The sequence below is a fragment of the Hyla sarda genome, chromosome 6, assembly GCF_029499605.1.
Source record: "Hyla sarda isolate aHylSar1 chromosome 6, aHylSar1.hap1, whole genome shotgun sequence".
NCBI classification, from domain to species: domain Eukaryota; kingdom Metazoa; phylum Chordata; class Amphibia; order Anura; family Hylidae; genus Hyla; species Hyla sarda.
This window is the reverse complement of record NC_079194.1, coordinates 302,837,215-302,862,909: the sequence shown is the minus strand read 5'-3', so window position 1 is coordinate 302,862,909 and position 25,695 is coordinate 302,837,215. Positions and strand designations below refer to the sequence as shown.

The 25,695-nt window shown below is 45.4% G+C and overlaps 2 protein-coding genes across 2 annotated transcripts in view; one reads left to right on the top strand and one right to left on the bottom strand.

The window, feature by feature from the left end:
• The window catches only part of LOC130277529 (uncharacterized), a 91,474-nt gene that overhangs the window by 31,863 nt on the left and 33,916 nt on the right, over positions 1-25,695 (bottom strand). The window lies entirely within an intron of this gene.
• On the top strand, positions 21,811-24,477 carry RASSF10 (Ras association domain family member 10). The gene has a single exon (XM_056527969.1). It carries the CDS (start codon positions 21,980-21,982, stop codon positions 23,318-23,320), a length of 1,341 nt encoding a protein of 446 aa, XP_056383944.1. The 5' UTR covers positions 21,811-21,979; the 3' UTR covers positions 23,321-24,477.

Genomic DNA, 25,695 nt, shown 5'->3' with positions numbered 1-25,695 from the left:
AAGACGCACCCAATTTATAGGTGAGTTGTAGTTTTGCAACACCTGGAGGTCCGCAGGTTGAAGACCACTGGTATAGGAGGTAGTACTCACGTGTCCCCGCTGCTAGGGACGCGTCACCGGATGTCGCTCCATCGCCGTCGCCGCGTCCCCGTGGTGTCCCCGACGCTCCGGACTTCTTCTTCCCCGGGATCCACGCTCTCCGTAGCAGTCATCACGCCGCTACGCACGCCGCTCCTATTGGATGACGGCGTGCGCAACGACGTCATGACGTCGAAGGAGAGCGGAGGGGATCCCGGCACGGAGAAGACACAGAGGAGGCAGGTAAGGTCCCTCCCGGTGTCCTGTAAGCTGTTCGGGATGCCGCGATTTCCCCGCGGTGGTCCCGAACAGCCCGACTGAGCAGCCGGGTTAGTGTTATTTTCGCTTCAGACGTGGCGGTCAGCTTTGATCGCCGCGTCTGAAGGATTAATACAGGGCATCACCGCGATCGGTGATGTCCTGTATTAGCAGCGGGTCCCAGTCATTGATGGCCGCAGGTATTCACTGTATAAGACGCACCAACTTCCCCCCCCCCCCCCCAGTTTTGGGGAAGAAAAAGTGCGTCTTATACGGTGAAAAATACGGTAAACTGGGAAAACCACTCAATTGCGCATTAGGTTTTGCATTGCACAAAAATCTGTGTTAATGCTAAATTCCTCCCCTAAGTGTGTACCTCTGGAGCTTTTCCGATATACATGCAAAAATATGGCCAAAACATGGTGTGAACATGGTCTTAGGTTTTTTTTTTTTTGTAACATTGTAAATGTTTTGTCAAAAAAAAATAAATTAGAACTCTTCCCATCATGCCCGGTTTTAGATTCTGCAGTTTGACTTTGTCCTAGACCTGGCCGAAAGCCCAATAAGATCCTAGGATGAAGCTAAGGGGCTCCTGTAAAAAGCCGTTGGCAGTCTGGGCATGCTGGGAGTTGTAGTTCTGCAACAGTCCTCCTTATAATACATGGTATTCCTTATAACACACAGTATCTCCAGGCTCTGGAATTGAAGCGGCAGCGCAGGGGTTACTCGGTATAAAAGTTCATGTTTATTGTTACCTATGGTGTAAAAAGCAAAAGCTATTGTCCTGCTGCACAACAGTAATGCCACGTTCCACATTCCTCTGCATATTACTGAGCTCTGACTGCTCCTCTACAGTCTCCGGAGACTTAGTATTCATTTATTTATACAACGGTAAATGTCTGGGATATGTACAACCTTAAAGGGAATGTCCACAATTTAAAGGGGTACTCCAGTGGAAAACATTTTTTTAAATCAACTGGTGCAAAAAAGTTAAACAGATTTGTAAATGGTAAATTTAAACATCTTAATCCTTCCAGTACTTATCAGCTGCTGTATGCTCCACAGAAAGTTTTCATTTTTATTTTATTTTCTGTCTGACCACAGTGCTCTCTGCTGACACCTCTGTCCGTATCAGGAACTACCGTGTTTCTCCGAAAATAAGATAGGGTCTTATATTGATTTTAGTCACAAAAAACACACCAGGGCTTATTTTCAGGGTAGGGCTTATTTATTTATGGGTGGCTGCAGGAGTGTGGAGGATGGGGGCTGTGGGAGTGTGGAAGATGGGGGGCTGTAGCGGTGTGGAGGATGGGGGGCTGTGGGAGGATGGGGGGCTGTAGCAGTGTGGAGAATTGGGAGTTGTGGAGGACAGGGGGGCTGTAGCAGTGTGGAGGAATGGGGGCTGTGGGAGTGTGGAGGGCTGTAGCAGTGTGGAGGATGGGGGGCTGTAGCAGTGTGGAGGATGCCACCCCCCCCCCCCCCATCTTCCACACTGCTACAGCCCCCATCCTCCCACAGCCCCCCCATCCTCCACACTGCTACAGCCCCCCATCCTCCACACTCCTGCAGCTCCCCCATCCTCCACACTGCTACAGCCCCCCATCCTCCACACTGATACAGCCCCCCATCCTCCACACTCCTGCAGCCCCCCATCCTCCACACTGCTACAGCCCCCCATCATCCACACTCCTGCAGCTCCCCCATCCTCCAAACTGCTACAGCCCCCCATCCTCCACACTCCTGCAGCTCCCCCATCCTCCACACTGCTACAACCCCCCATCCTCCACACTCCTGCAGCCCCCATCCTCCACACTGCTACAGCCCCCCATCCTCCACACTCCTGCAGCTCCCCCATCCTCCACACTCCTGCAGCTCCCCCATCCTCCACACTGCTACAACCCCCCATCCTCCACACTCCTGCAGCCCCCCATCCTCCACACTGCTACAGCCCCCCATCCTCCCCTTCCCCCGTCGTCCTCCACACTCCTACAGTGCCCCCCACCCCTCTGCCATAATAAACTACACATTTCATCCCCAGCGGAAACCAGCACTTCCCCACCTTCATAGCGTCCGCAACTGAAGCTGCAGCTCTCGGCGGCAGGATCTCCTTCTGCTGCTTAGCAGCCGGGGCAGGGACACGTCCATGACGTCGGGCGTGCATATGCGCGGATGTTTTAAAGCGACAGCGTCCCTGCCCGGCTCATTAAACCTGCCAAGGGACCAGCCAAGGGGGGGGGGGGGGGAGCGGGGGTGGATCGTTCCGGTCCGCATTACTGGCGGCCGCGGTCCGGATCTGGACCGCGGTCTGCCAGTTGAGTACCCCTGGCCTAGGTCTTATTTTCGGGGTAGGGCTTATATTGCAGCCCACCCCGATAATCCAGCTAGGGCTTATTTTTGGGGTAGGGTGAATTTTCGGGGAAACAGGGTATCCAGAGTAGGAGCAAATCCCCATAGAAAACCTCTCCTGCTCTGGACAGTTTCTAAAATGGACAGAGGTGTCAGCAGAGAGCACTGTGGTCAGACTGAAAAGAAATTCAAAAAGAAAAGAACTTCCTCTGGAGCATACAGCAGATGATAAGTACTGGAAGGATTAAGATTTTTAAATAGAAGTAATTTACAAATCTGTTTAACTTTTTGGCACCAGTTGATTGAACCTAAGGACAGGGGTGTGGTGCTGTTTTTGAAAGAAATCTCTCTCTGTTATGCTCTATTCAAAGGATAGGGGATAACATGTCTGATCGCGGGGGTCAAGCCATTGGGGACCCCCGTGATTTTCGGCGTGGCACCCCAGTAATCAGGTGCACAGAGAAAACTCCGCTCCATGCCGGATAACTGGCAATCACAGCCGCCACGCCCCCTCTATTCATGTCTATGGAAGGGGGCGTGGCTTCACGTCATCCTCACAGACGCCCCAGACTTCTGTGACCGTAACACTGCAGTGGCCGGACTCCATGCAATCAGAAATGTTATGCCATATCCTTTGGGTAGGGGATAACATGTCTAGGGGCAGAGTACCCCTTAAAGGGAAAGCACACCATTTAACACCAGGTCCTTATCAAGTCCAACATTCTATGCCAGTGCCTATTTTAATTTATCTTTATAAAGGGAAAGAAGCTTCATTTATTTCTGGAAACAAAGCTCAATATCCCCAGCACAGACAGAGTTAACATGATACAATATTTTTGCCTTCATCTGACATCAGTTGGAGTTTAGCAGATAACCGCATACAGATTTGTTCTGGATCTCAATGTATATTGTGTATGCAGTAAGCTCCTGAACTCCCTCTAGTGGTGGCTGCAGGCAGCTGGAATGATACAATTTACTTTCGTGCTCATATGCAGGGGATTTGTTCCTCAAGATCCCCAACAACTATAATTATATATTATTATTATTATTATATAAGAATTTTGGATTATTTAGATGCAAAAAAGGACGAAATAGTATCTTCAGTTTAATAAAAATATTACTCCTATCTTTCTGTAAAGTTTTGAATCCTTCTGAAAGAAAGTAAACACAAGAAGCTAGCTAAAGCCAAAACGCTAAAAAGAACCCTTTCCCGAACACCCCATTTATATGCACCCTCAGCTAGGGGGAGCGTTCATGTGTTCAGAATGGGAAGAGGTGAGAAAGTCGCTGACAAACACCTTCTGAAAAACAAAACAGATCAGCATCATTTGTCAGGGGAGAATCGGGAAGCTGCCATAGATTAGATCAATGTTTCCCAACCAGGGTACCTCCAGCTGTTGCAAAACTACAACTCCCAGCATGCCCGGACAGCCAAAGGCTGTCTGGGCATGCTGGGAGTTGTAGTTTTGCAACAGCTGGAGGCACCCTGGTTGGGAAACACTGAATTAGATGGTTGGCCGGTATTGCCAAAAATCTGCTGGTAGGGCTGACACATATGTATATGTATGTGCATTTTATTTTAAATAACATTTATAGATAATATATGCTAAAATAATAGCAATAGAATGTAGAATCAGCTCACCCCAAAGCCAGAGTATCGAACACGGAGAAGGTGCGGACTGCACCCAAAGATACAGCAAGAAAAACGGGAAGACTCCAGCTTGATTACAGATCCAATAGCCTTCTTTATTCACATACAGCTACACAGCAGGATGTGACGCGTTTCGGCCATGTGCTGGCCATACTCATACACCTGGCCGAAACGCATCACATCCTGCCATGTACCTGTGATTCGTGTAGCTGTATGTGTATAAAGAAGGCTATTGGATCCATAATCAAGCTTCCCGTTTTTCTGCCATGGAATGGGCTCCTTTTACAACCCGCCTGAAGGGCTGGGATGTTCCCTATAGGTGCAGTCAGCAAATCTCAGGAGCCATTTACAGCCCAAGATGTGAGAACTCCGTTCAGAGTATGCGGGGTGCCATAAACAGCACCTGTATTCCTGCAAGAGCGCCTGCAGGTAGGGAATAGCTGTAAACTATCCCAATTAAGATAAATGCCTTATATTATAAGGAGGTGACAGATCATTCCTGACCTGGTCCGTCTCCCATTCCCATGAAACGACAGCACAGAATCAAGACTGGTTGGGGTCACATTAGTATAATACGGATGCACATTTGCATCTGTATCATGGCCACAAGTCCTCGCCCGACTGAGGGTTTGATGACCCGAAATGACAGCTGTCATAAGATCCACCATCATGGCGAGGATGTAATGTGGATGCAAAAGTATGTCCATATTAAAGGGGTACTCCGATGGGAAAAAAAATTTCAAATCAACTGGTGCCAGAAAGTTAAGCAGATTTTTAAAATTACTTCTAGTAAAAAAAAAAAATTTACCCTTCAAGTACTTATCAGCTGCTGTATGCTCCACAGGAAGTTTGTGTAGTTCTTTTCTCTCTGACCAGAGTGCTCTCTGCTGACACCTCTGTCTGTGTCAGGAACTGTCTGAGGAGCAAACCTCTCCTGCTCCGGACAGTTCCTGACACAGACAGAGGTGTCAGCAGAGAGCACTGTGGTCAGAGAGAAAAGAACTACACAACTTCCTGTGGAGCATACAGCAGCTGATAAGTACTTGAAGGGTTAAAATTTGGGTGGATTTGCTTCTTCTTCGGACAGTTCCTGACATGTACAGAGGTGTCAGCAGAGAGCACTGTGGTCGGACTAGAAAGATCTAGATAACTTTTGCTGGAGCATACAGCAGCTGATAAGTACTAAGGAATGGAAGGAAGGATTACGTTTTTTTTATAGAAGTAATTAAAAAATCTGTTTACATTTCTGGAGCCAGTTCATATGTGAAAAAAAATAGTTTTCCATCAGCGTACCCCTTTAAGACTTTCAAATTGAGTTTTACGTTTGGTGGTAGCAATCTTGCAGATGCTGAGGAATTAAAGCACAAAAGCAGAGATTTACTAAAACTTTTTAAGGGTAGGAACATTTACATAATCTGCTGCAGATTTTGCTAATTTAACAGGGGGGACGATTTGCAGATTGGTCTGTCCGCTGGGACCCCTGTGATCTCCTGCTTGGCACCCTGGTAATCCGCATGCACTGAGTGATCTCCTCTGATGCTGGATTACTGTTGACCACAGCCGACACGTCCCCTTCGTGTATCTCAGAATCTCCTATAGAGATACACGAAGGCTGTATCTTTGTCTCTCCCATAGACATGAATGTTGACCACGGCCGTTCCGAAACCTAGCACAGCTGGCGTTCTGAACATAAATTCAGAATGCCAGGGTGCTGAAAATAGCAGGGGTCCCAGTGGTAGGACCTTCAGCGCACATACTCCCTATTTTAAGCCATGCCCCTTGTCATAAAAAGCAGATCTTAGTATCCTTTTTTGGGTGCATTATGAATAATAAACATGTTACCATTTCCACGCACAATTTCTTTCGCAGCAGCCAAACCAATCCTGGGGCCAAAGTCTATTAGAAAGTTGCAAAACTTTACATTTTACAGAAATCTCCTTAAAATTACCGAGGCCTCGTACCACAACAGTGGGCAGCATTGTGCACACAACGAAGCTTGGAAATGAAAGACGAGCATCCTGCAGAGTGGAAATTGACAGACAAACCAGATCTCAGCCGCTTCAGAATTGCTGAATGCCCAAACATGGAGACCGATCACTTTGCAATTACGGTAAAACATATTTCTAATGGGTCTTTTCCTCTTAGTCCTTAGACTTTTGAAGGAGATCGAGTTACGCACTTTGGAGCCGATGCCAAAAACTCTGGTTATTCTGCTCAGTATCCACCAGAGAGAGAGGGGGAGAGAGAACATGTTATACAAGAAGCTCTGAAAAAGACGTCTTTGTTCCACCATCAAACCGAGAAGAGAAGCACAATTTAGATACCGTCCGAACGGTCTGAGCGATTGAGACAAGGCCGCGTCCATCGGATTCTGGGAGAGGCTCATTGACGGCTGCTATTACCATTCAACTCAATAGGTGAAAAGGGATATTTGTCATTTCAAGTAGCCTCTCGAAACAGCTCAAGAGTCGAGCCGTAATGGATTCTATTAGCAGTCCTGCCATGTCTCACATGTGTTCTAGGAAAGACAGGTGTATGGGAGCCTCTGGTGACACCAACAAAGTGGATGCAAAACAAGACAGGGGGGGAGAATTAGGATTGTAGCATAGAAGAGTGTTGGGAAAAGTTTGCCAATTGTGTCACCGAGAGACTGGATGGGATCAGCGAGGTGCACTTGGGTGATGCAGAGAAAGGACAAAGCAATGTTGTTTGCTGTAGATCACCATTCTCAAAACTACAACTCCCAGCATGCCTGGATAGCCTTTGGCTGTAGTTTTGCAACAGCTGGAGGCACACTGGTTGGGAAACACTGTTTTAGATTCTGCAGTTTGACTTTGTCCTAGGCCTGGCCAAAGCCCAATAAGGTTCTAGGATGAAGCTATGGGGCTCCTACACAAAGTCTTTGGCTGTCCGGGCATGCTGGGAGTTGTCTCTTTGCAAAAACTGGAGGCACACTGGTTGGGAAACACTTCTTTAGATTCTGCTGTTTGACTTTGTCCTAGGCCTGGCTGGAAGTCCAAGAAGGTCCTAGGCTGAAGCTATGGGGCTGCTGTACAAAGTCTGTGGCTGTCAGGGCAGACTGCATAGAACACCCCCTTTACCAACAATATTCATATGCCCTCCCCCTTTCTATCTCAATAATGACATGACACACAACTCCAGTTTAACTGGGCTGGACGGTGGTCACAGCTCATTATTTTAATTATAAATATCAGTATCACAGTGACGGACCACCACTCCGCCCTTGGATCTCACAAACCGTGCCATCCGTGAATTTACCAAGCGGCGAGACCGCTCAATAGCTTCAGCATTGCGGGCACCTTGCCAGGTGACACATGGCCCTATTTCTGACCAGACAATACGAGCTCAGAGAAGAAACCCAAAAGCAGTTCCACATCTGCTTTCATCACGGTGATCAGGTCTTGTATTCTGGAATAACAAAGGTCGTTCCCACCAGCGTGAACGACCATCACCACGGACCGTTCTGGCAATATCAACCACCTCTGTCAGCACCCGTGACCACCGCATACCTGGAATACCACGCCAATGTGCGGCGATGTTACCAAAACCCAGGGATCTACCACCAGGTCGTCAATCGGCCCTCTGCGCTGCCCGGTGGAAATAGGATTGACCCAGAAAGAACACAGTAGCCATCGGAGGATTTGCAAAAGAAATAGAGTTATAGCAACAATTCAGGACAAACATATTCCACATAACAATCAGAACGCTAGCACCCAATGCGCTGTATAGTAGCAACCAAAAGGCCCACACGTGAAGCCTCAGTTGCAGCGCCAATACGGAACGAGTGAGTGCCAAACTTAGACACTGACCGGGGCAGCCACCAGCCCCAAACATTGCTTAAACACAGCCTAAAACTGATACCATGTCAAAGGCAAACCATCCATATGTGCAAAAAAACACCCGAACCTTTAAAAATTCCGTAACCGTCTGAACGGGGCACGCCTCATCATCCATGGCCTGTAAGCAAACCCAGGCTCCTTGACCAACCTGATCTGTCTTAGAACGCCATATGTGCAGCTGCAATACGCCATCAGAACACACCACATCCTCCCACAACAAACCACCAGCACGTGATTTAGGCACCGGAACTAGTTCACCAATGTGCAGCGTGCCAAAAAACGTAACGCAAAAAGCAGCAGAGTAAAGAACAGATTAAAGAAACGAGGAACAACAATGCCCTGTGGCATGCAACAGCGATACCAACAAACAGTAGGACACAGGCCTGTGAGTCTCCCGCCGCACGTGTGTATGCTGCCAACCCTTCAAAGCCTGCTGAATCAAAAACCTCTTAGTTAGTCACATCTTACCATCCCAACAACTTGAAATGAAAACTGATCCCTGCCAGGCACCGCTGCGCAACCAAGGAAGAGACTTTAGCATTGTGCAAAGACAGCAGATAATCAAATGTGACAGACGAACGGTCATCAACACTCTCAGCCACATCCCGCCCAGAAACCACCGACCACCATTCATTCCACACCTTACCATGTCCGGACAAGGTGGCAGCCACCACTGTGGACTCGATCAAAGGCATCAATCATCAGTCACCAATTCCCAAACCAATGGGGGGCAGGGGAGGCCCTCCAAGGCCGCTTCCGGACACAGTCGCCAAAATTCCTGGAACTGAAAATGGGAAAGAGAGTCAGCAATAACGCTGTCAACCCCTGGAACATGACGAGATCTAAACCAAATATTCAGCTCCAAACAACGAAGGACCAAATGCCGGATCAGGGACAATACAGGAAGAGAGGAGGAGGACAAACCATTAATGCAATGAACAACACTCTTGTTATCCGTCAAGAAACACACGCTGATTACTGAAACAGGCTCCCCACAATTCCACAGCAACAACAATGGGAAATAGTTCAAGAAGAGTGAGGTTACAGCAAAAACCACGATCCTGCCACTCATGAGGCCATGCCTCCGTGCACCATTCACCACCAAAAAAGCCCCAAAACCACAAGATCCAGCCGCATCCGTAAACAATTGGATTTCAACATTAGACAGCTTGGACGGCTGCCAACAAGTGCGACCATTGTACCTCCTCAAAAACTCCCTCCCAAGCAAAATATCCGAACGCATTTGCCTGGAAATGCGGATATGATGGCCAGGGCGAGAAGCGCCTTTCGTAGCCAAAGACCGCCTTCTAGAAAAAAACTGACCCATAGGCATCACCCTATAGGATACGAAAGGTGGTGAATGAGGCGAAACTTCCCCACCTCCTTTTTTGGAACCACACCAAGCGGAGACACCCACAAGTTGGAAAAAGGAGGGGTTACAAAAGGACCCATAAACCACCCCAAGACAACCTCCTTACCAATGTTATCCCGCAACATCTCAGGATGCTCCCTGGCAGATTTCAAATTATCCGGATAAGCCGACACCAAATTTCCTAATACAAACGGAATAAAAAAAACTTTAAACCATCAGACAAAACCGCAGCATCATCCCTATTGGGGTACTGGTCTAACCACGAGCCCATCACGGCCATGTTCACCAGGGTCCTTCCCTTCAGCAGAGGACGGCGTCCGGACAGACTGCTTTGGAGCCCGCTGGCACCATGCTGCTGCGTGTCCTCCACTACAGTATGAACACTCGTGCTTGTATTTACATAAGCTGAGAAATCTACAATATCCTTCATTGTACAACCAGCAGGCCCCGTGTCTACGCACAGCCACTGGCCCGGCAACCCCAGATTGACCAGCGGCCCCTGAGTGAAAAGATGGCACCTTCTGCGCCATCATGAACCGTAAACCACACGTCAGTTGCCTTAACACCCTAACCCACCTCGGGCTGCAACGCCAGATGGTGACGAAATTCTTGTACACAAAAAACACAGCATTAAACACAGCATTCTGGAAGCTTCTTACCCATAATGCACCCCAAAACTGCAAAGGCTTTCAACTAATTGCCCATAGTCTTGGCAACCCGGGGTCTCATGGGAACAAACTTCAGTATGGGGCCTACGCTCCTCTATAGTATGCTGGTCAACCAAAACCAACGACCATGTACTGATTCCCCCAAATCTTCTCCTTAATTGCTTCCTCAACATGTACACCCAAAGGGCTAATACCACAAAAGAAGGCTTCCTTGTGGATGCCTACCTTAACCGGAGACACCAGCCTCCCTGAGGCCGACACAACCACTTTTTGAACTTCCAATCTCGCTAAAACAGTCTTCAGAGTAGGTAATAAATCAGCAGGCCCACCCCCTCTACTCCAGGCCCCTGCAAAGTCAAACTCGCCAGTCTGAAGAAGAGGGTCCACTTGAAGATGCAGCAGGGACAGGCTCCGCCACAGGTGCCGGATCCGAAACCGCGCAGGGCCGACTGCCCCCACCGGAAGATCTCCTGGACGATCTGGAATGACGTTGCCTCCTTTCACGTCTGCGATATCGACTCTCCCGGCTCAAGGAGCTCACAGAACTCTCACTGGTGGACAATGGCGACCGCCAGCGGGATGACCGGGATCTGCGGGAATGCTCCCTGCTCCTGAAATCCCGGTGGTAATATCTGCAATGCCTCTGATAGGACCCAGCAGTCCTGCTCCACCTAGAGCGGGCAGAACCCCGAGAAGATGACCGCAAATGGCACCCACGGGCACGTCCTTCAGACATATGGGAAATGCAGTCCCGTGGTGGCTGACTGACCGGCTGTGCACTGTCTCCAAAAACCAAAGGGCATTGGAACACAGACTGAGGGAGCATCCTCAGAAGCATCCTCAAAAGGAGGCTCATCAATGCATGCCGCATGTGGCAGGGATATGCACGCGGAGACCAAGATCACGTGACCTGGAAGGGGAGGAGCCAAGTCCCGGGCCATGGCTGCAGCTGCACCAGGCTCGGAACTAACAGAGTGGGAGGCAGAGCGCACAGCCGCGCGTCCCCTCCACACACCAGAAGAAGCCCTCGGAGGGCTAGGACTTAAGCGGGTAGAAAGACGGGACCACCGGGTGGTCGGGCGACCTCCCATAGGCACAGAGGAGACAGCCGGCTCCCTACCTGAAGGGACAGGAGAGTGAACAGCAGCAGGGCCACCCAGCTCATCCAGCAGCCAAGATAGGATGCCCGGATCAGCCAGCACTCGCTCCCCGAGCGCAGACCACAACACCTCGTCAGCCATCCCAAGGAGACAAATTCACTCAGGCGCCGGTGAGTCCCAGAAGGAAGCAGAATGGGCAGGGATGGTCTTAATATACCCTATGGGCGTACCAAACTTCTCAAATTTGGATGAAAATATCCAGTAAATGTATCCTTCTCCTGTATTTACACCCGGGGTTGTATCCATGTAACAGCCTCATAAATAGAGAATGTAACTGCAGGGGAATTTACAGACTCCATTTACTACCTGGTGTGTAACCCTGTCCCTCCCATATATAACATTTACATCCTTTGGCTAACCCGGGGGAATTAGGCAGATGAATGTACCTAAAGCCAAGACTTCTACAAGATTAACAAATTGTGAACGAAGAAAGGTCATAAGGGGCGAAGCGCAGCTGAGCAATGCTGGCTGTCGTCTGCGGGAGGCGCAGGGATATATTTGATAGGAAGGATCATATATTATTCACCCCCCATCAAAGATTCATGGACTGGACTGCAAGTGAAACTTCAGCCAAGCAGCGTGGTGGTTAAAGCAAGTTCAGGGCTACAGAGCTGTCACCGGATCCACCATGACGGATACTGGGTACAGGCCTTGGTATAATTACACAACTGGTTAACCTTGGCCGCTGGGATGAGAAGAGTCTTGGCAGCGTTTTGTAACAGTGCGAGTATTGCAAACTTCTACAGCAGGGGTCTCCGACCTGTGGCTTTCTATTTGCTGCAAAACTACAACTCCCAGCATGTTCTGACAGCTGAAGGTTCTCCAAATGATGCAAAACTACAACTCCCAGCATGTCCTGACAGCTGAAGGTTCTCCAACTGATACAAAACTACAATTTCAAGTATGTCCTGACAGCTGAAGGTTCTCCAACTGATCCATAACTACAATTCCCAGCATGGCCATACAGTCAAAGGCTCTCCACATGTGGCAAAACCACAACTCCCAGCATGGCCATACAGTCAAAGGCTCTCCACATGTGGCAAAACCACAACTCCCAGCATGTCCTGAAAGATGAAGGTTTTTAAATTGCTGAAAAACTTCAACTCCCAGCATGACTTGATAGCCAAAGGTTACTCAACTGCTGCAAAAGTACAACTCTCCAGATGCAGCAAAACTACAACTTCCAGCATACACTGCCAAGTAAGGGCTCTCCAACTGATATAAAACTACAATTCCCAGCATGTCCTGATGGCTGAAGGTTCTCCAACTGATGCAAAACTACAACTCCCAGCAGGGCCATACAGCCAAAGCCTCTCCAGATGCAGCAAAACTACAACTCCCAGCATGCCCTGACAGCTGAAGGTTCTCGGACTGCTGAAAAACAACAATTCCCATCATGCCTTGACAGCTGAAAGTTCTACGACTGCTGCAAAACTACAACTCCCATCATGCCTTGACAGCTGAAGGTTCTACGACTGCTGCAAAACTACAATTCCCAGTATGTCTTGATAGCCAGAAGTTATTCAACTGCTGCAAAACTACCACTCCCAGCATGTCTTGATAGCCAAAAGTTATTCATCTGCTGCAAAATTACAACTCCCCACATGCCCATACCACCAAATGTTCTCCAACTGCTGCAAAACTACAATTCCCATCATGGCCATGCAGCTGAACGCTCTCCAGATGCAGCAAAACTACCACTCTCAGCATGCCCTGACAGACAAAGGCTCTCAAGCTTCTGAAAAACTACAACTCCCAGCATGGTGGCTGTCCCGGTATACTGGTTATTGTAGTTTTGCAACAGCTGAAAAGTAACAGTTCGGAGACCACTGTCCTATAGTGGAGTAAACTACTGTATTAGTAAGAAGAAAACTCTGCAACAAATCTACAACATCAATCCATCCAGAAACTTTTCGACCATTCACAGCAAAATGCATGAAGCTTCCGGTGCATCCCCCCCCCCCCCCCTTGACCTCCATAATCCAATAAAAATGCATTGTGTGAATATAGCCCTAGGCTAGGTTCACATCTGTAAACAGTAAAGGTTCTAGTTGGATGACACCAAGCAGAGATCTTGACAATGTATACAAAGAGTATACAGGAGAATTATAAGCAGCTGTCATACACATCAGATACCACAGATCGGAAAATTATACATTGTATGGCCTTTATTTTCTGAAATTGTAATACTCCTTTAAATCTATGGGCTAGATCAGTGTTTCCCAACCAGTGTGCCTCCAGCTGTGGCAAAACTACCACTCCCAGCATGCCCGGACAGCCAAAGGCTGTCCTTGCATGCTGGGAGTGGTAGTTTTGCCACAGCTGGAGGCACACTGGTTGGGAAACAATGGGCTAGATGACCCAGTGTGCCCCCGGACTGAGCGTGACCCAACTAAACCCCTCCAACACTTTACAGTATTTTTATGCTCAACATCTGCTGACTAATCTGCCTCAAAGTAAAGTAAAATCAGAAAAATGCAAAGAATGAAAACAAAGTGGTTTCGTATAATCTTCTTTTTTTTTCTCTAAACTCGCAGCAGAACCGCTAATTGTAGGTTACACGAAAAAGTCAAAGCTAGACGCCTTCCTGGTGATGACCTACATAGTGACAGCGCTAAACAGGTGTAAGGGGGAAAATGGTAAAGGCTCGTGTACACTATGGCAGTCCAGGCATGCTGGGAGTTGTAGTTTTGCAACAGCTGGAGGCACACTGGTTGGAAAACAGTGCTTAAGAGTCTGCTGTTTTGACTTTAGGAAAAGGAATGAAAACGTATTCCTCAATGAAGGTGCTGGTCCATGGATGCATATAATAGTTTTATTTTAACATGTAGAGCAACGCGTTTTGACCCCGGACAGGGGTCTTCATCAGGCATATATGCCTGATGAAGACCCCTGTCCGGGGTCGAAACGCGTTGCTCTACATGTTAAAATAAAACTATTATATGCATCCATGGACCAGCACCTTCATTGAGGAATACGTTTTCATTCCTTTTCCTATTGTTCTGCTACCGGTGAGACTGACGTCACCCCGGGAAGTTCCTCGTGGCAGCTGTCCGGCTTTTCTCTCTCCTAGACGCTATTGTAGATGTTGTGCTCTTAGCGCAACACCAAAGGGTAAGGACCCATCTTTCCCTTTATCCTGATTTACCTTTCCAGACGGTCCTCCTCCAGGGGCGCACCTTTGGCTGTGTTTTTTTCCTTTTGCATGCTGTTTTGACTATGTCCTAGACCTGGCCAGATGTCCAATAATGTCCTAGTGTGAAGCTATGGGGCTCCTGTACAAAGTCTTTAGCTTTTGGGTGGTGAGGATCTGCTGAATTTCCGTATTTTTGCCCTAAGGGTATGCTTACACAGTGGAGGAATGTCTGTGCGGAATTCTGCCAAAATATTCCACTCGGACATATTCCCCATGATTTCAATGGGATTCTGCTGCACTGTCTACATGGAATTCTTGAAAATCTCAACTCCGGGTATCCGCAGAAAGAATAGATTCTTTCAGCGGATTTAGCTCGAAAATGCATTGCCATCTATGAGATGACACATTTCCGAGCGGTCCTAGCCCCTGCTGTGTTATTCCAACGTGCAGAATGTCTGCCTGTGTTTTCCAGGCTGACATTTTGCACATTTTACGTCATGTTAACATGGCCTAAGGCCGAGTTTACACTACGGATGCCGCGGCCAGAAAATTTTCTGGGGCGGAGATTCTGAGTGCGGCCAACGCTGTTTGAATCAGTCACTGCTAGGACTGTACGGACATTGCCATCCCGACAGACGGCAATGTCTGCGGCTCGGATTCCACTAGATCATTGGGCAGGTTTGATGTTCCAGAAGAATTATTTGTTTTGAATTTTCTGGAAATTTTGCCCAGAAAATTCTGCAGTGTGAATAGGTTAACGGAAAACCCATTCTCCCGCATTTTACCTTCATGCAACATAATTTCGGTCGGAAATTCCGTGGGGTGAACCTGGCCTAAGTGTATTAAACCAGCACAGTAATACAAAACCACTGCTGTGCTTTAGTAAACTCTAATGGAGCACCCTATTATCTAAGCCCAGGCCCCTCCTATTAGTTGAATCATCGCGGTTTTATAGGCTTTCGGCCCTTCGCTGCCAATACATAGGCGTTTCACGTCTCCATCCCATGTAATTGTAGTCCAGCCTGTATGACCTAAATAGCTGCTCCCTGTGCAGAGATTTAATAGAGATTTGACAGATATGCAGATCATCTGAATTAATACGAGCTTCCTCATATCGGTGATGCAACAACCTTGACAGCTTAATAACCAGCTCTGTGGGTTTTACCTGGACTGTAAACTACCGGTACTTCTCGGAATCTAGAACACGGGAATATACAGTAAGGTATCGATAAATAAAAGACATATTGAGCTGCTGCATTCTTTAAAGTTTTAGATTTAAAGGGGTACTCCACTGCTCAGTGTTTGGAACAAACTGTGACATCATAGCCCTGCCTCCTCAATGCAAGTCTATGGGAGGGGGCGTGACGGCTGTCATGCTCCCTCCACTGGAAGAGGGTCAAATGGTCACCTTACAGATTCGATTAGTGGTTTCCAAACTGTGGACCTCCAGATTTTGCAAAACTACAACTCCCAGCATGCCCAGACAGCCAATGGCTGTCTGGGCATGCTGGGAGTTGTAGTTTTGCAACAGCTGTAGGTCTGCAGTTGTTGTTCATCTAATATAAACAGCATTCCACTCTAAAATTCCACTCACTCTGATCCTGTTCTTACTAGAAACGATATAAAACATGTTTGCAGTCTGTAACCATAGAGACACATAGGTTTGCATAGGAGCTTCAGGCTCAAAACGGTAAGATTTTTTAAACTATTTGCTAAATATATAGACGATGCAATAAAATAAAAAAACATGGTGAAGATTGATCATAGGTTTGCATGGGAGCTGCATATTCAAAACGGAATTAATTTTAAGACTATTTACAAGATATATTGACGATGCGAAAAAAAAATACCATGCTGCAGATTGATAATAGGTTTGCATTGGAGCTGTATGCTTAAAACTATATGATTTTTAATACTGTTTGCAAGATATATGGACGATGCGGAAAAAAAAATGCCATGCTGTAGATTGATCATAGGTTTGCATTGGAGCTGCATGCTTAAAACGGTATGATTTTTAATACTATTTGCAAGATATATAGACAATGCAAAAATAACCATGGTGAAGATTGATCATAGGTTCGCATGGGAGCTGCATATTCAAAATGGAATGAATTTTAAGGCTATTTACAAGATATGTTGACGATGCGAAAAAAAAATACCATGCTGCAGATTGATATGAGGTTTGCATTGGAGCTGCAAACTTAAAACGATATGATTTTTCATACTGTTTCCAAAATATATTGACGATGCGGAAAAAAAAATACCATGCTGTAGATTGATAATAGGTTTGCATTGGAGCTGCATGCTTAAAACGGTATGATTTTTAATACTATTTGCAAGATATATAGACGATGCAAAAATAACCATGGTGAAGATTGATCAGTATATTTCCCTCTGCAATAACCTTTTATGAGTCTTTCATCTCTTTGCACCAAAGGTTTTCATGGTGTAATGTCTCCTGCTGCACAGATGGGGATCTGATGCTATCAGCCCGGTGACCCCTGCTGTCAGCCGACAATCTAGGACGGTGTAAATCTTCCTCGTGATAAACAGATCTGATAGTGATACAAAGTACATAATACAGGAAACACAGATAAGTAACGTGGTGTTGTGTTGACTGCCAGCAGGAGCACCTGGATCAGCAGGACCATAGGATCAGCTAAGTAAACATTACCTGGTAAGAGCTACATTATATAAACATGTACTGGTGTATGCTAAGTATACACATGTGGTCTCCAAACTGTGGACCTCCACATGTTGCAAAACTACAACTCCCAGCATTTCAGGACCACAAACATCTGAATATTTTTTATTGTGTTGCAAAAAACAAAGTGCTTCTGGCTGCTATAATATATGACTTATTTAAAGGGGTACTCCACTGCTTAGCATTGTAACAAACTGTGCAGGGAGCTCGTGATGTAATTGCCCCGCCCCCTCATGACATCACACTCTGCCCCTTAATGCAAGTCTATGGGAGGGGGCGTGACAAATGTCACACCCCCTCCCATAGACTTGCTTTGAGGGGACGGGGCGTAACGTCATTAGGGGGAGGTGGTATGATGTCACAAGGTCCCGGTGCCGGCTCCAGCATTCGGAACAGCTTGTTACAAACACTGAGCAGTGGAGCACCCCTTTAACCTTCCAAAGCTTGCCCTAATTACTTTGGTACTCAGCAACACTTGTGCCTAAAATTAATTGTGGTTAGGGTATGTTCAGACACAGCACATTGGCTGCAGAAACTACGGTGGTTTCCAAACCAAGGACCTCGAGATGTTGCAGAACTTCAACTCCCAGCATGCCCAGACCGCCAACAGCTGTTTGAGTATGCCAAAAGCTGTAGTTCTGCAACATCTAGATATCCACAGTTTGGAGACCACTGGTGTACACCGTTGATTTGGTCAAACATGCATGATCACTATTCTGGAGAAAAAAGTGGCTATAGGATAACAGGATGAAGTGTATATCATAGGGGAAACAATAGGATCAGGCAATGAGCATCTGAAAAGAATTTGGAATCAGAGATCTGGGTGGGAATTAGTGATGAGCGGCATAGGCCATATTCGAATTCGCGATATTTCCCGACTATATGGACGAATATTTGTCCTATATTCCAGAAAGTCGCATATTCGCTATGTTCATTCTCATGCGAAAATTTGTAATGAAATTTGCATAGTGCGCATGCGCGATTATATCTTTTACCTAAAAGAAGGGAAGGGATCAGTGTTCTCTGACTGGAAGTGCTGATATCTACGAATATTTGCATATTCGCAAATATTTTTATATATTTACAAATATTCATCATTACGAATATATCACTATATTCTAAACATTCGCGAAATCGCGGAGTATTCACGATAAAAATTAGCATTTTGAATATTCGCGCTCAACACTAGTTGTAATGCACATTCCTGCCAAAAGGGGAGCAGCAGGCGCAAATAGTGGCTGACACACTGCAACATTTGAAAAGCTTCTATTTAAAGTGACAGTGGTGCAAACACATGTCAAAAGATTTGATCGATCAAGGTCTGAGTGTTCAAACCCTGACTGATCGCTAGAACGAGTCAAAAGAGTGCACTTAAAGGGATTATCCGGGAAAAACTTTTTTTTATATATCAACTGGCTCCAAAAAGTTAAACAGATTTGTATATTACTTCTATTAAAAAATTCTTAATCCTTTCAGTACTTATGAGCTTCTGAAGTTAAGATTGTTCTTTTCTGTCTAAGTGCTCTCTGATGACACGTGTCTCGGGAACAACCCAGTTTAGAAGCAAATGCCCATAGCAAACCTCTTCTAAACTGGGCAGTTCCCGAGACACGTGTCATCAGAGAGCACTTAGACAGAAAAGAACAACCTTAACTTCAGAAGCTCATAAGTACTGAAAGGATTAAGATTTTTTAATAGAAGTGATTTACAAATCTGTTTAACTTTCTGGAGCCAGTTGATATATATAAAAAGAAAAGTTTTTAATGGATAACCCCTTTAACTGCACATGACTGGGACAAACTTACAATGTAAGTCTATGGGATTGTCATTAGCACAGTGAATGGGGAAAGAAGCGCTCAGCCATGTGTTTTCTCCCGGCTCATTCTAGCGATCAGCAGGGGACCAAACAATAAGACCCCATCCAATGAAAAAAAACTTTTGACATGTCTCTAGGAAATGTCAAAAGTTTTTTGAAATAACAGTATGGGGTCTCCATAAGACAATGGGTCATCCCTGCTGGAAGAGTCCATGTAGTGTAACTGTACTTTCAGAAAAGTTTTCGTTTTTTTACAGTTTTTCTCCCATAAAAATCCAATTTATTAAAAAAACAAATGGCAAAATATGTGATGCTTTTTTTGGTGCATTTGTGTAGCATTTTTTCATACTGCAATTCCTGTAATTAAAAGAAAAATAAACAAAGCATATAATTTGTTTGTTATTATTAAATTATTATTAGATAATTATACATAATATAAATAGATTAATAATATTATGATTATTTCTCCCATCCCAGTCGATGAACTCTGGTCAATTTCTTTTTGTACTCTATTAAACACCTTTATACATTTTTATTATTTAGATGGGAATCATTCACAATAGTTTTGTGCACTAGTGGACATCATGGTAGAGAAAAATGTATATAGCCTGAAACTATAGGAAGATGGGTCTGAAATGATTATGTATTTATTATTATTTATAATAATTTTGAAATCCAATAAGGTTGCATGTAATATCAGGGCAGCCTTCTTTTTGCACAGTTCTTTCATTGCTATTTCCTTATTTTCACATGGAAGTGTGTGTATATATATATATATATATATATATATATATATATATATAAAATATTTTTATTATGGAGGTGATTGTGAACATAAAGAATTGTAACTGTATCCTTAAAGGGGTTATCCAGGAAAAACGTTTTTTATATATCAACTGGCTACAGAGAGTTAAACAGATTTGTAGATTACTTCTATTAAAAAATCTTAATCCTTTCAGTACTTATGAGCTTCTGAAGTTAAGGTTGTTCTTTTCTGTCTAAGTGCTCTCTGATGACACGTGTCTCATGAAACGCACAGTTTACAAGCAAATCCCCATAGCAAACCTCTTCTAAACTGGGCGTTTCCCGAGACACGTGTCATCAGAAAGCACTTACACAGAAAAGAACAACCTTAACTTCAGAAGCTCATAAGTGCTGAAAGGATTAAGACTTTTTAATAGAAGTAATTTACAAGTCTGTTTAACTTTCTGGAGCCAGTTGATATATATAAAAAAGTTTTTTCCTGGATAACCCATTTAAATATAAACAAGTGATAAAGTTAATGATCCTAAAGAAGAAATCCCAATACTGTGCGATCTCTCAAGTAAATGCTGGGAGTTGTAGTTCTGCACCTGCTGGGGGGGGGGGGCACAAATTAGGGAACTCCAATCTCTACACCCCCCCAAAAAAAAAGTTTACAAACGTGTGGCTCCCCAGCCGATGCAAAATGCAATATGTCTCCAGCTGTTGCAAAACTACAACTCCCAGCATGTCCGGGCATGCTGAGAGTTGTAGTTTTGCAACAGGTGGGGCCACACTGTTTGGAAAACACTGCTATACCTCAGAATTGCAAAAAGTTTGTCTCCACTACAACTACAACTCCCAGCATGCCCGGACAGACTTCAGCTGGGAGTTGTAGTTAGCTGATAACACTGTTTAGATAACACTGGTGTATTGAGTAGTCGGGGTATTTAGTAATATTATAAGGTGTTAGGGCTGAAGAGCATGCTGGGAGTTGTAGTTTTGCTACAGCTGATAACATTGTTTAGATAACACTGGTGTATTGAGTAGTCGGGTACTTAGTGATATTATAAGGTGTTAGGGCTGAAGAGCATGCTGGGAGTTGTAGTTTTGCTACAGCTGATAACATTGTTTAGATAACACTGGTGTATTGAGTAGTCGGGGTATTTAGTAATATTATAAGGTGTTAGGGCTGAAGAGCATGCTGGGAGTTGTAATTTTGCAACAGCTGGAAACACACAGGAAAACACTAGAATACACCTAAAATTGCCATAGGTCTCTAGCTGTTGCAAAACTACAACTCCCAGCATGCCCAGACAGCCTTCAGCTGGGAGTTGTAGTTTTGCTACAGCTGATAACATTGTTTAGATAACACTGGTGTATAGAGTAGTCGGGGTACTTAGTGATATTATAAGGTGTTAGAGCTGTAGAGCATAATGGGAGTTGTAGTTTTGCACCAGTGCTTCTCCCTTATGCTAATACATTAAAGGTCAGTAAATAAAATCCTCCTTGTGTGCATGCAGTTTGTTACAATGTATCAGTGTAAGGCTGTCCGGGCATGATGGGAGTTGTAGTTTTGCAACACCTGGAGGCACCCTGGTTGGGAAACAATGGTTTAGATAACACTGGTGTATTGAGTAGTTGGGGTACTTAGTGATATTATAAGGTGTTAGGGCTGAAGAGCATGCTGGGAGTTGTAGTTTTACTACAGCTGATAACATTGTTTAGATAACACTGGTGTATTGAGTAGTCGGGGTACTTAGTGATATTATAAGGTGTTAGGGCTGAAGAGCATGCTGGGAGTTGTAGTTTTGCACCAGTGCTTCTCCCTTATGCTAATACATTAAAGGTCAGTAAATAAAATCTTCCTTGTGTGCATGCATAAGTAAATCCTACACTGACATTGTATCAAACCAGCAGAGATCTCCACGAAGAATCAGTGTAGGGCAGGACTTGTGTATTGGAGGCGGCTGCTCCCGTGGTCGGGGCGGGGACAGTTTCGTGTGACCGGAGGAAAAAGCAGCAGTCTGAGCTGTGCGGGCGCAGAGGGAGAAAAGTCGCAGCGGCCGCACTGTGCGCACTTGCCCGGGACTGTCCTCCATCCGCACGGTGTGAACTGTGGACTGTTCTCTATGGATTATAGTTGTGTCACTTTACTCTCCAAGTTGTGATCCCACTCCGGGTGAGAGATGGAAAGTGAGGAGGAATGGAAGATCTCCGTCTGGCTCTGCGAGGAGGAGAAGCTGGTCTCCGGACTCACCAGGCGCACAACCTGCGCAGATGTGGTCAGGGTCCTCCTGGAGGACCACAACCAGTCAGCGGAGGGCTCCATGATGCTGGGACCACCCCAGGCTTACTGCATTGTGGAGAAGTGGAGGGGCTTCGAGAGGATCCTACCTAACAAAACCAAGATCCTGAGGTTGTGGACAGCATGGGGTGAGGAGCAGGAGAATGTCAGGTTTGTCCTGGTCAGGAATGAGGCTTCTCTGCCCAACATTGGTCCCAGGAGTGCTGAAGCCAAGGTGGTCCTCAGCAGGGAGAGCCCATGTCCCTTTAAAGGGGCCACCAAAGCCAGCATGGCCCTTACCCAAGAGAAACAGCGCAGGGTGGTGAGGAAAGCCTTCAGAAAGTTGGCCAAGATGAACAAGAAGAGGCAAGAGACTTTATCCAGGGATTCCAATGCGGTGGAGAAGATGGAAACTCTGGTCCATCTAGTTCTGTCCCAGGATCACACCATCCGACAGCAAGTGCAGAGGATCAAGGACTTGGACAGGGACATAGAGAGGTATGAGGCCAAAATCCACTTTGACCGGATGAGAAGACATGGTGTGAATTATGTCCAGGACACCTATTTGGTCGGAATGGTCCCGGATAGGGCTTTGGACAGCAACGCAGAAGACAACGGGTGTGAAGAAGAACTTTTTGTGGACTTTGAGGACTATGCATGTAAATGTGAGGGGATCTTATTGCTGCAAGATCAAATAAGCCAACAGGAGGATCTGATTGAGCAGATCACCAGCCAGATCCAAGAGGAACTCAATCAAAGGTGGATGGACAGGCGTCAGGAGGAGCTGTCCTCCAAGGACCAAGACCCCACCGCCATCACCACCGCCACTGCAGATGGGGCGGAATGTGAAAACGAATTGCTGCTTGAGCAAGAAAGGGTTAAAACGGAGCTCAGTGCCAGTCTCTACATAGGACTGAGGTTGAACACAGACTTGGAGGCTATCAAGGCCGATTTGGATTACTCCCAAGAAGTATGGAATGAGAAGGAGAGAGAACTACAAAGTCTCCTAGACAGCCTGGGTGCCTTGGAACTGTGTGAGGAGCAGGAGACCTGTGAGGAGCTGAGGCCTGACCCCTCACAGGTGGTAGAGAGGACATGTGCTGAGGGCCCAGGGGTTTGGGTGGCAAAGAACATGGACCGGTGTACCAATTGTGAGGGGAACGATGAGGATTCGGACACAGGATTAAGCTCCATGCACAGCCAGGACTCTGACTCCACACCTGTCTGTGAGTCCTTGGTATAGCTGACACTGGGGGGATCCAAAGACACCCACTGAGGGGGCCCATGCTCTTTATCAACAGATTCTTATCTGAAACTTTCCAGTATTTATCACCTTTCTATTTGCACATCAGAGGCCAAACACATCCCCTATAGACCCCCTGGAGCTCTCCGGCTGGATTGTATTATTATGTCCATTGTTAAATAAAAAAAAAGGCCCCGCACTATCTTTGTTGCACAAGCCACCCAAATATTTAAGGCCAACTCTTGACAGGCCCGGAATTAAAACTGGGGTTTTCTCTGTAAAGTTATTATTTTTTAAATAAATATTTGCAGATTCTTAGTTCTGTGCATGTCCTATTCATTCTCATGTATTAGGGGAAGGGACAGACAGTGAGCACTAAACATCATGGGTACATAAATTGCATTTATGGAGCATTTATCACTTTTGCACTTAACGTAACGTAGTTCATAAGGCTGAAAAAAAAGACCAGAGCCCATCAAGTTCAACCTATAACCCTAATGAGTCCCTACTGAGTTGATCCAGAGGAGGCAAAAAACCCTCATACAAGAGGTAAAAATTCCTTCCCGACTCCAAATATCAGAACAAATCCCTGGATCAACGTTCTGTCCCTATAAATCTAGAATCCATAGTCTGTAATGTTATTATTCTCCAAAAATGCATCAGACCCCTTTTATATTCTTTTACAGAGTTCACCATGACACCTCCTCCGGGAGAGAATTCCATAGTTTCACTGCTCTTACAGTAAAGAACCCCCGTCTGTGCTGGTGTAGAAACCTTCTTTCCTCTAAACGTAGAGAATGTCCCCTTGTTGTAGATTACGTGTTGTAATTCACTAAAGGCCAATGCCCCAATGGTGATTTTTGTGGTTTGCAGACTCTGTAGCACAGCAGCCAAGGTAAAGAACACATCCTCTTTATTCCTTTAGTTACATGTCCTGTTAGTCTCCAAGTTACAAGCTGTGTTTGTTCCAGTTAAGGATCTTGGTTTCTTACTATGCCGGAGCCAAGGTTTATATCCCTGCCCTGAATATTATATTGTAGTTACAGTGTAGCAACAGACTACTTACATCTGAATATTTCTCATTGTGTTGCAATGGACAAAGTGCCCCTGATTGCTGTAATGTACAACTTACTTAAAGGGGTATTCCAGGCCAAAACTTTTTTTTTTATATATCAACTGGCTCCGGAAAGTTAAACAGATTTGTTAATTACTTCTATTAAAAATCTTAATCCTTCCAATAGTTATTAGCTTCTGAAGTCAAGTTGTTGTTTTCTGTCTAACTGCTCTCTGATGACTCGCGTCCCAGGACGTGACATCATCATTGAGCAGTTAGACAGAAAACTTCAGAAGCTAATAACTATTGAAAGGATTAAGATTTTTTAATAGAAGTAATTTACAAATCTGTTTAACTTTACGGAGCCAGTTGATATATATAAAAAAAGGTTTTGCCTGGAATACCCCTTTAACCTTTAAAAAATTGCTGTAGTTTTCAGCAAAACTTGTGCCTAAATTTTAAAATTGTTGTTAGGGTTATGTTCAGACACGGTAGGTTGGCTGCAGAAATTTCTGCCAATGAAAATCTTTTCTGGCGGTTTCCAAACTTAAAGGGGTACTCCAGGGGAAACCATTTTTTTTTTTTTTTAAAACAACTGGTGCCAGAAAGTTAAATAGATTTGTAAATTACTTCTATTAAAAAATCTTAATCCTTCCAGTACTTATTAGCTGCTGTATTCTACAGAGGAAATTATTTTATTTTTTTGTCTTGTCCACAGTGCTCTCTGCTGACACCTCTGTCTGTGTCAGGAACTGTCTAGAAAAGGATATAATCCCTATAGCAAACCTATGCTGCTCTGGACAGTTCCTGACACGGACAGAGGTGTCAGCAGAGAGCACTGTGGACAAGACAAAAAAAAAAAATTCAAAAAGAAAAGAATTTCCTCTGTAGCATACAGCAGCTAAAAAGTACTGGAAGGGTAAAGATTTTTTATTAGAAGTCATTTACAAATCTGTTTAACTTTCTAGCACCAGTTGATAAAAAAAAAAAAAAAAATGTTTTCCACCGGAGTACCCCTTTAAGATGTTGCAAAACTACAACTCCCAGCGGCCGTTGGCTGTCCGGGCATGCTGGGAGTTGTAGTTTTGCATCAGCTAGAGGTCCGCAGTTTGTTATAATGCATACTCACAGGTCCGCAGATAATGCAATAGATGCTTTGTGTATAACTATAGTATTACATTGATCAGTATAAGCAATGAAATGATTGCTCATACAAGTCCCCCAGAGCAGTGGTCTCCAAACTGTGGACCTCCGGCTGTTGCAAAAACGCATCATATCCCTCAACTTGGCAGGCAGTTTACTAGTGAAATGTATTGTGTAT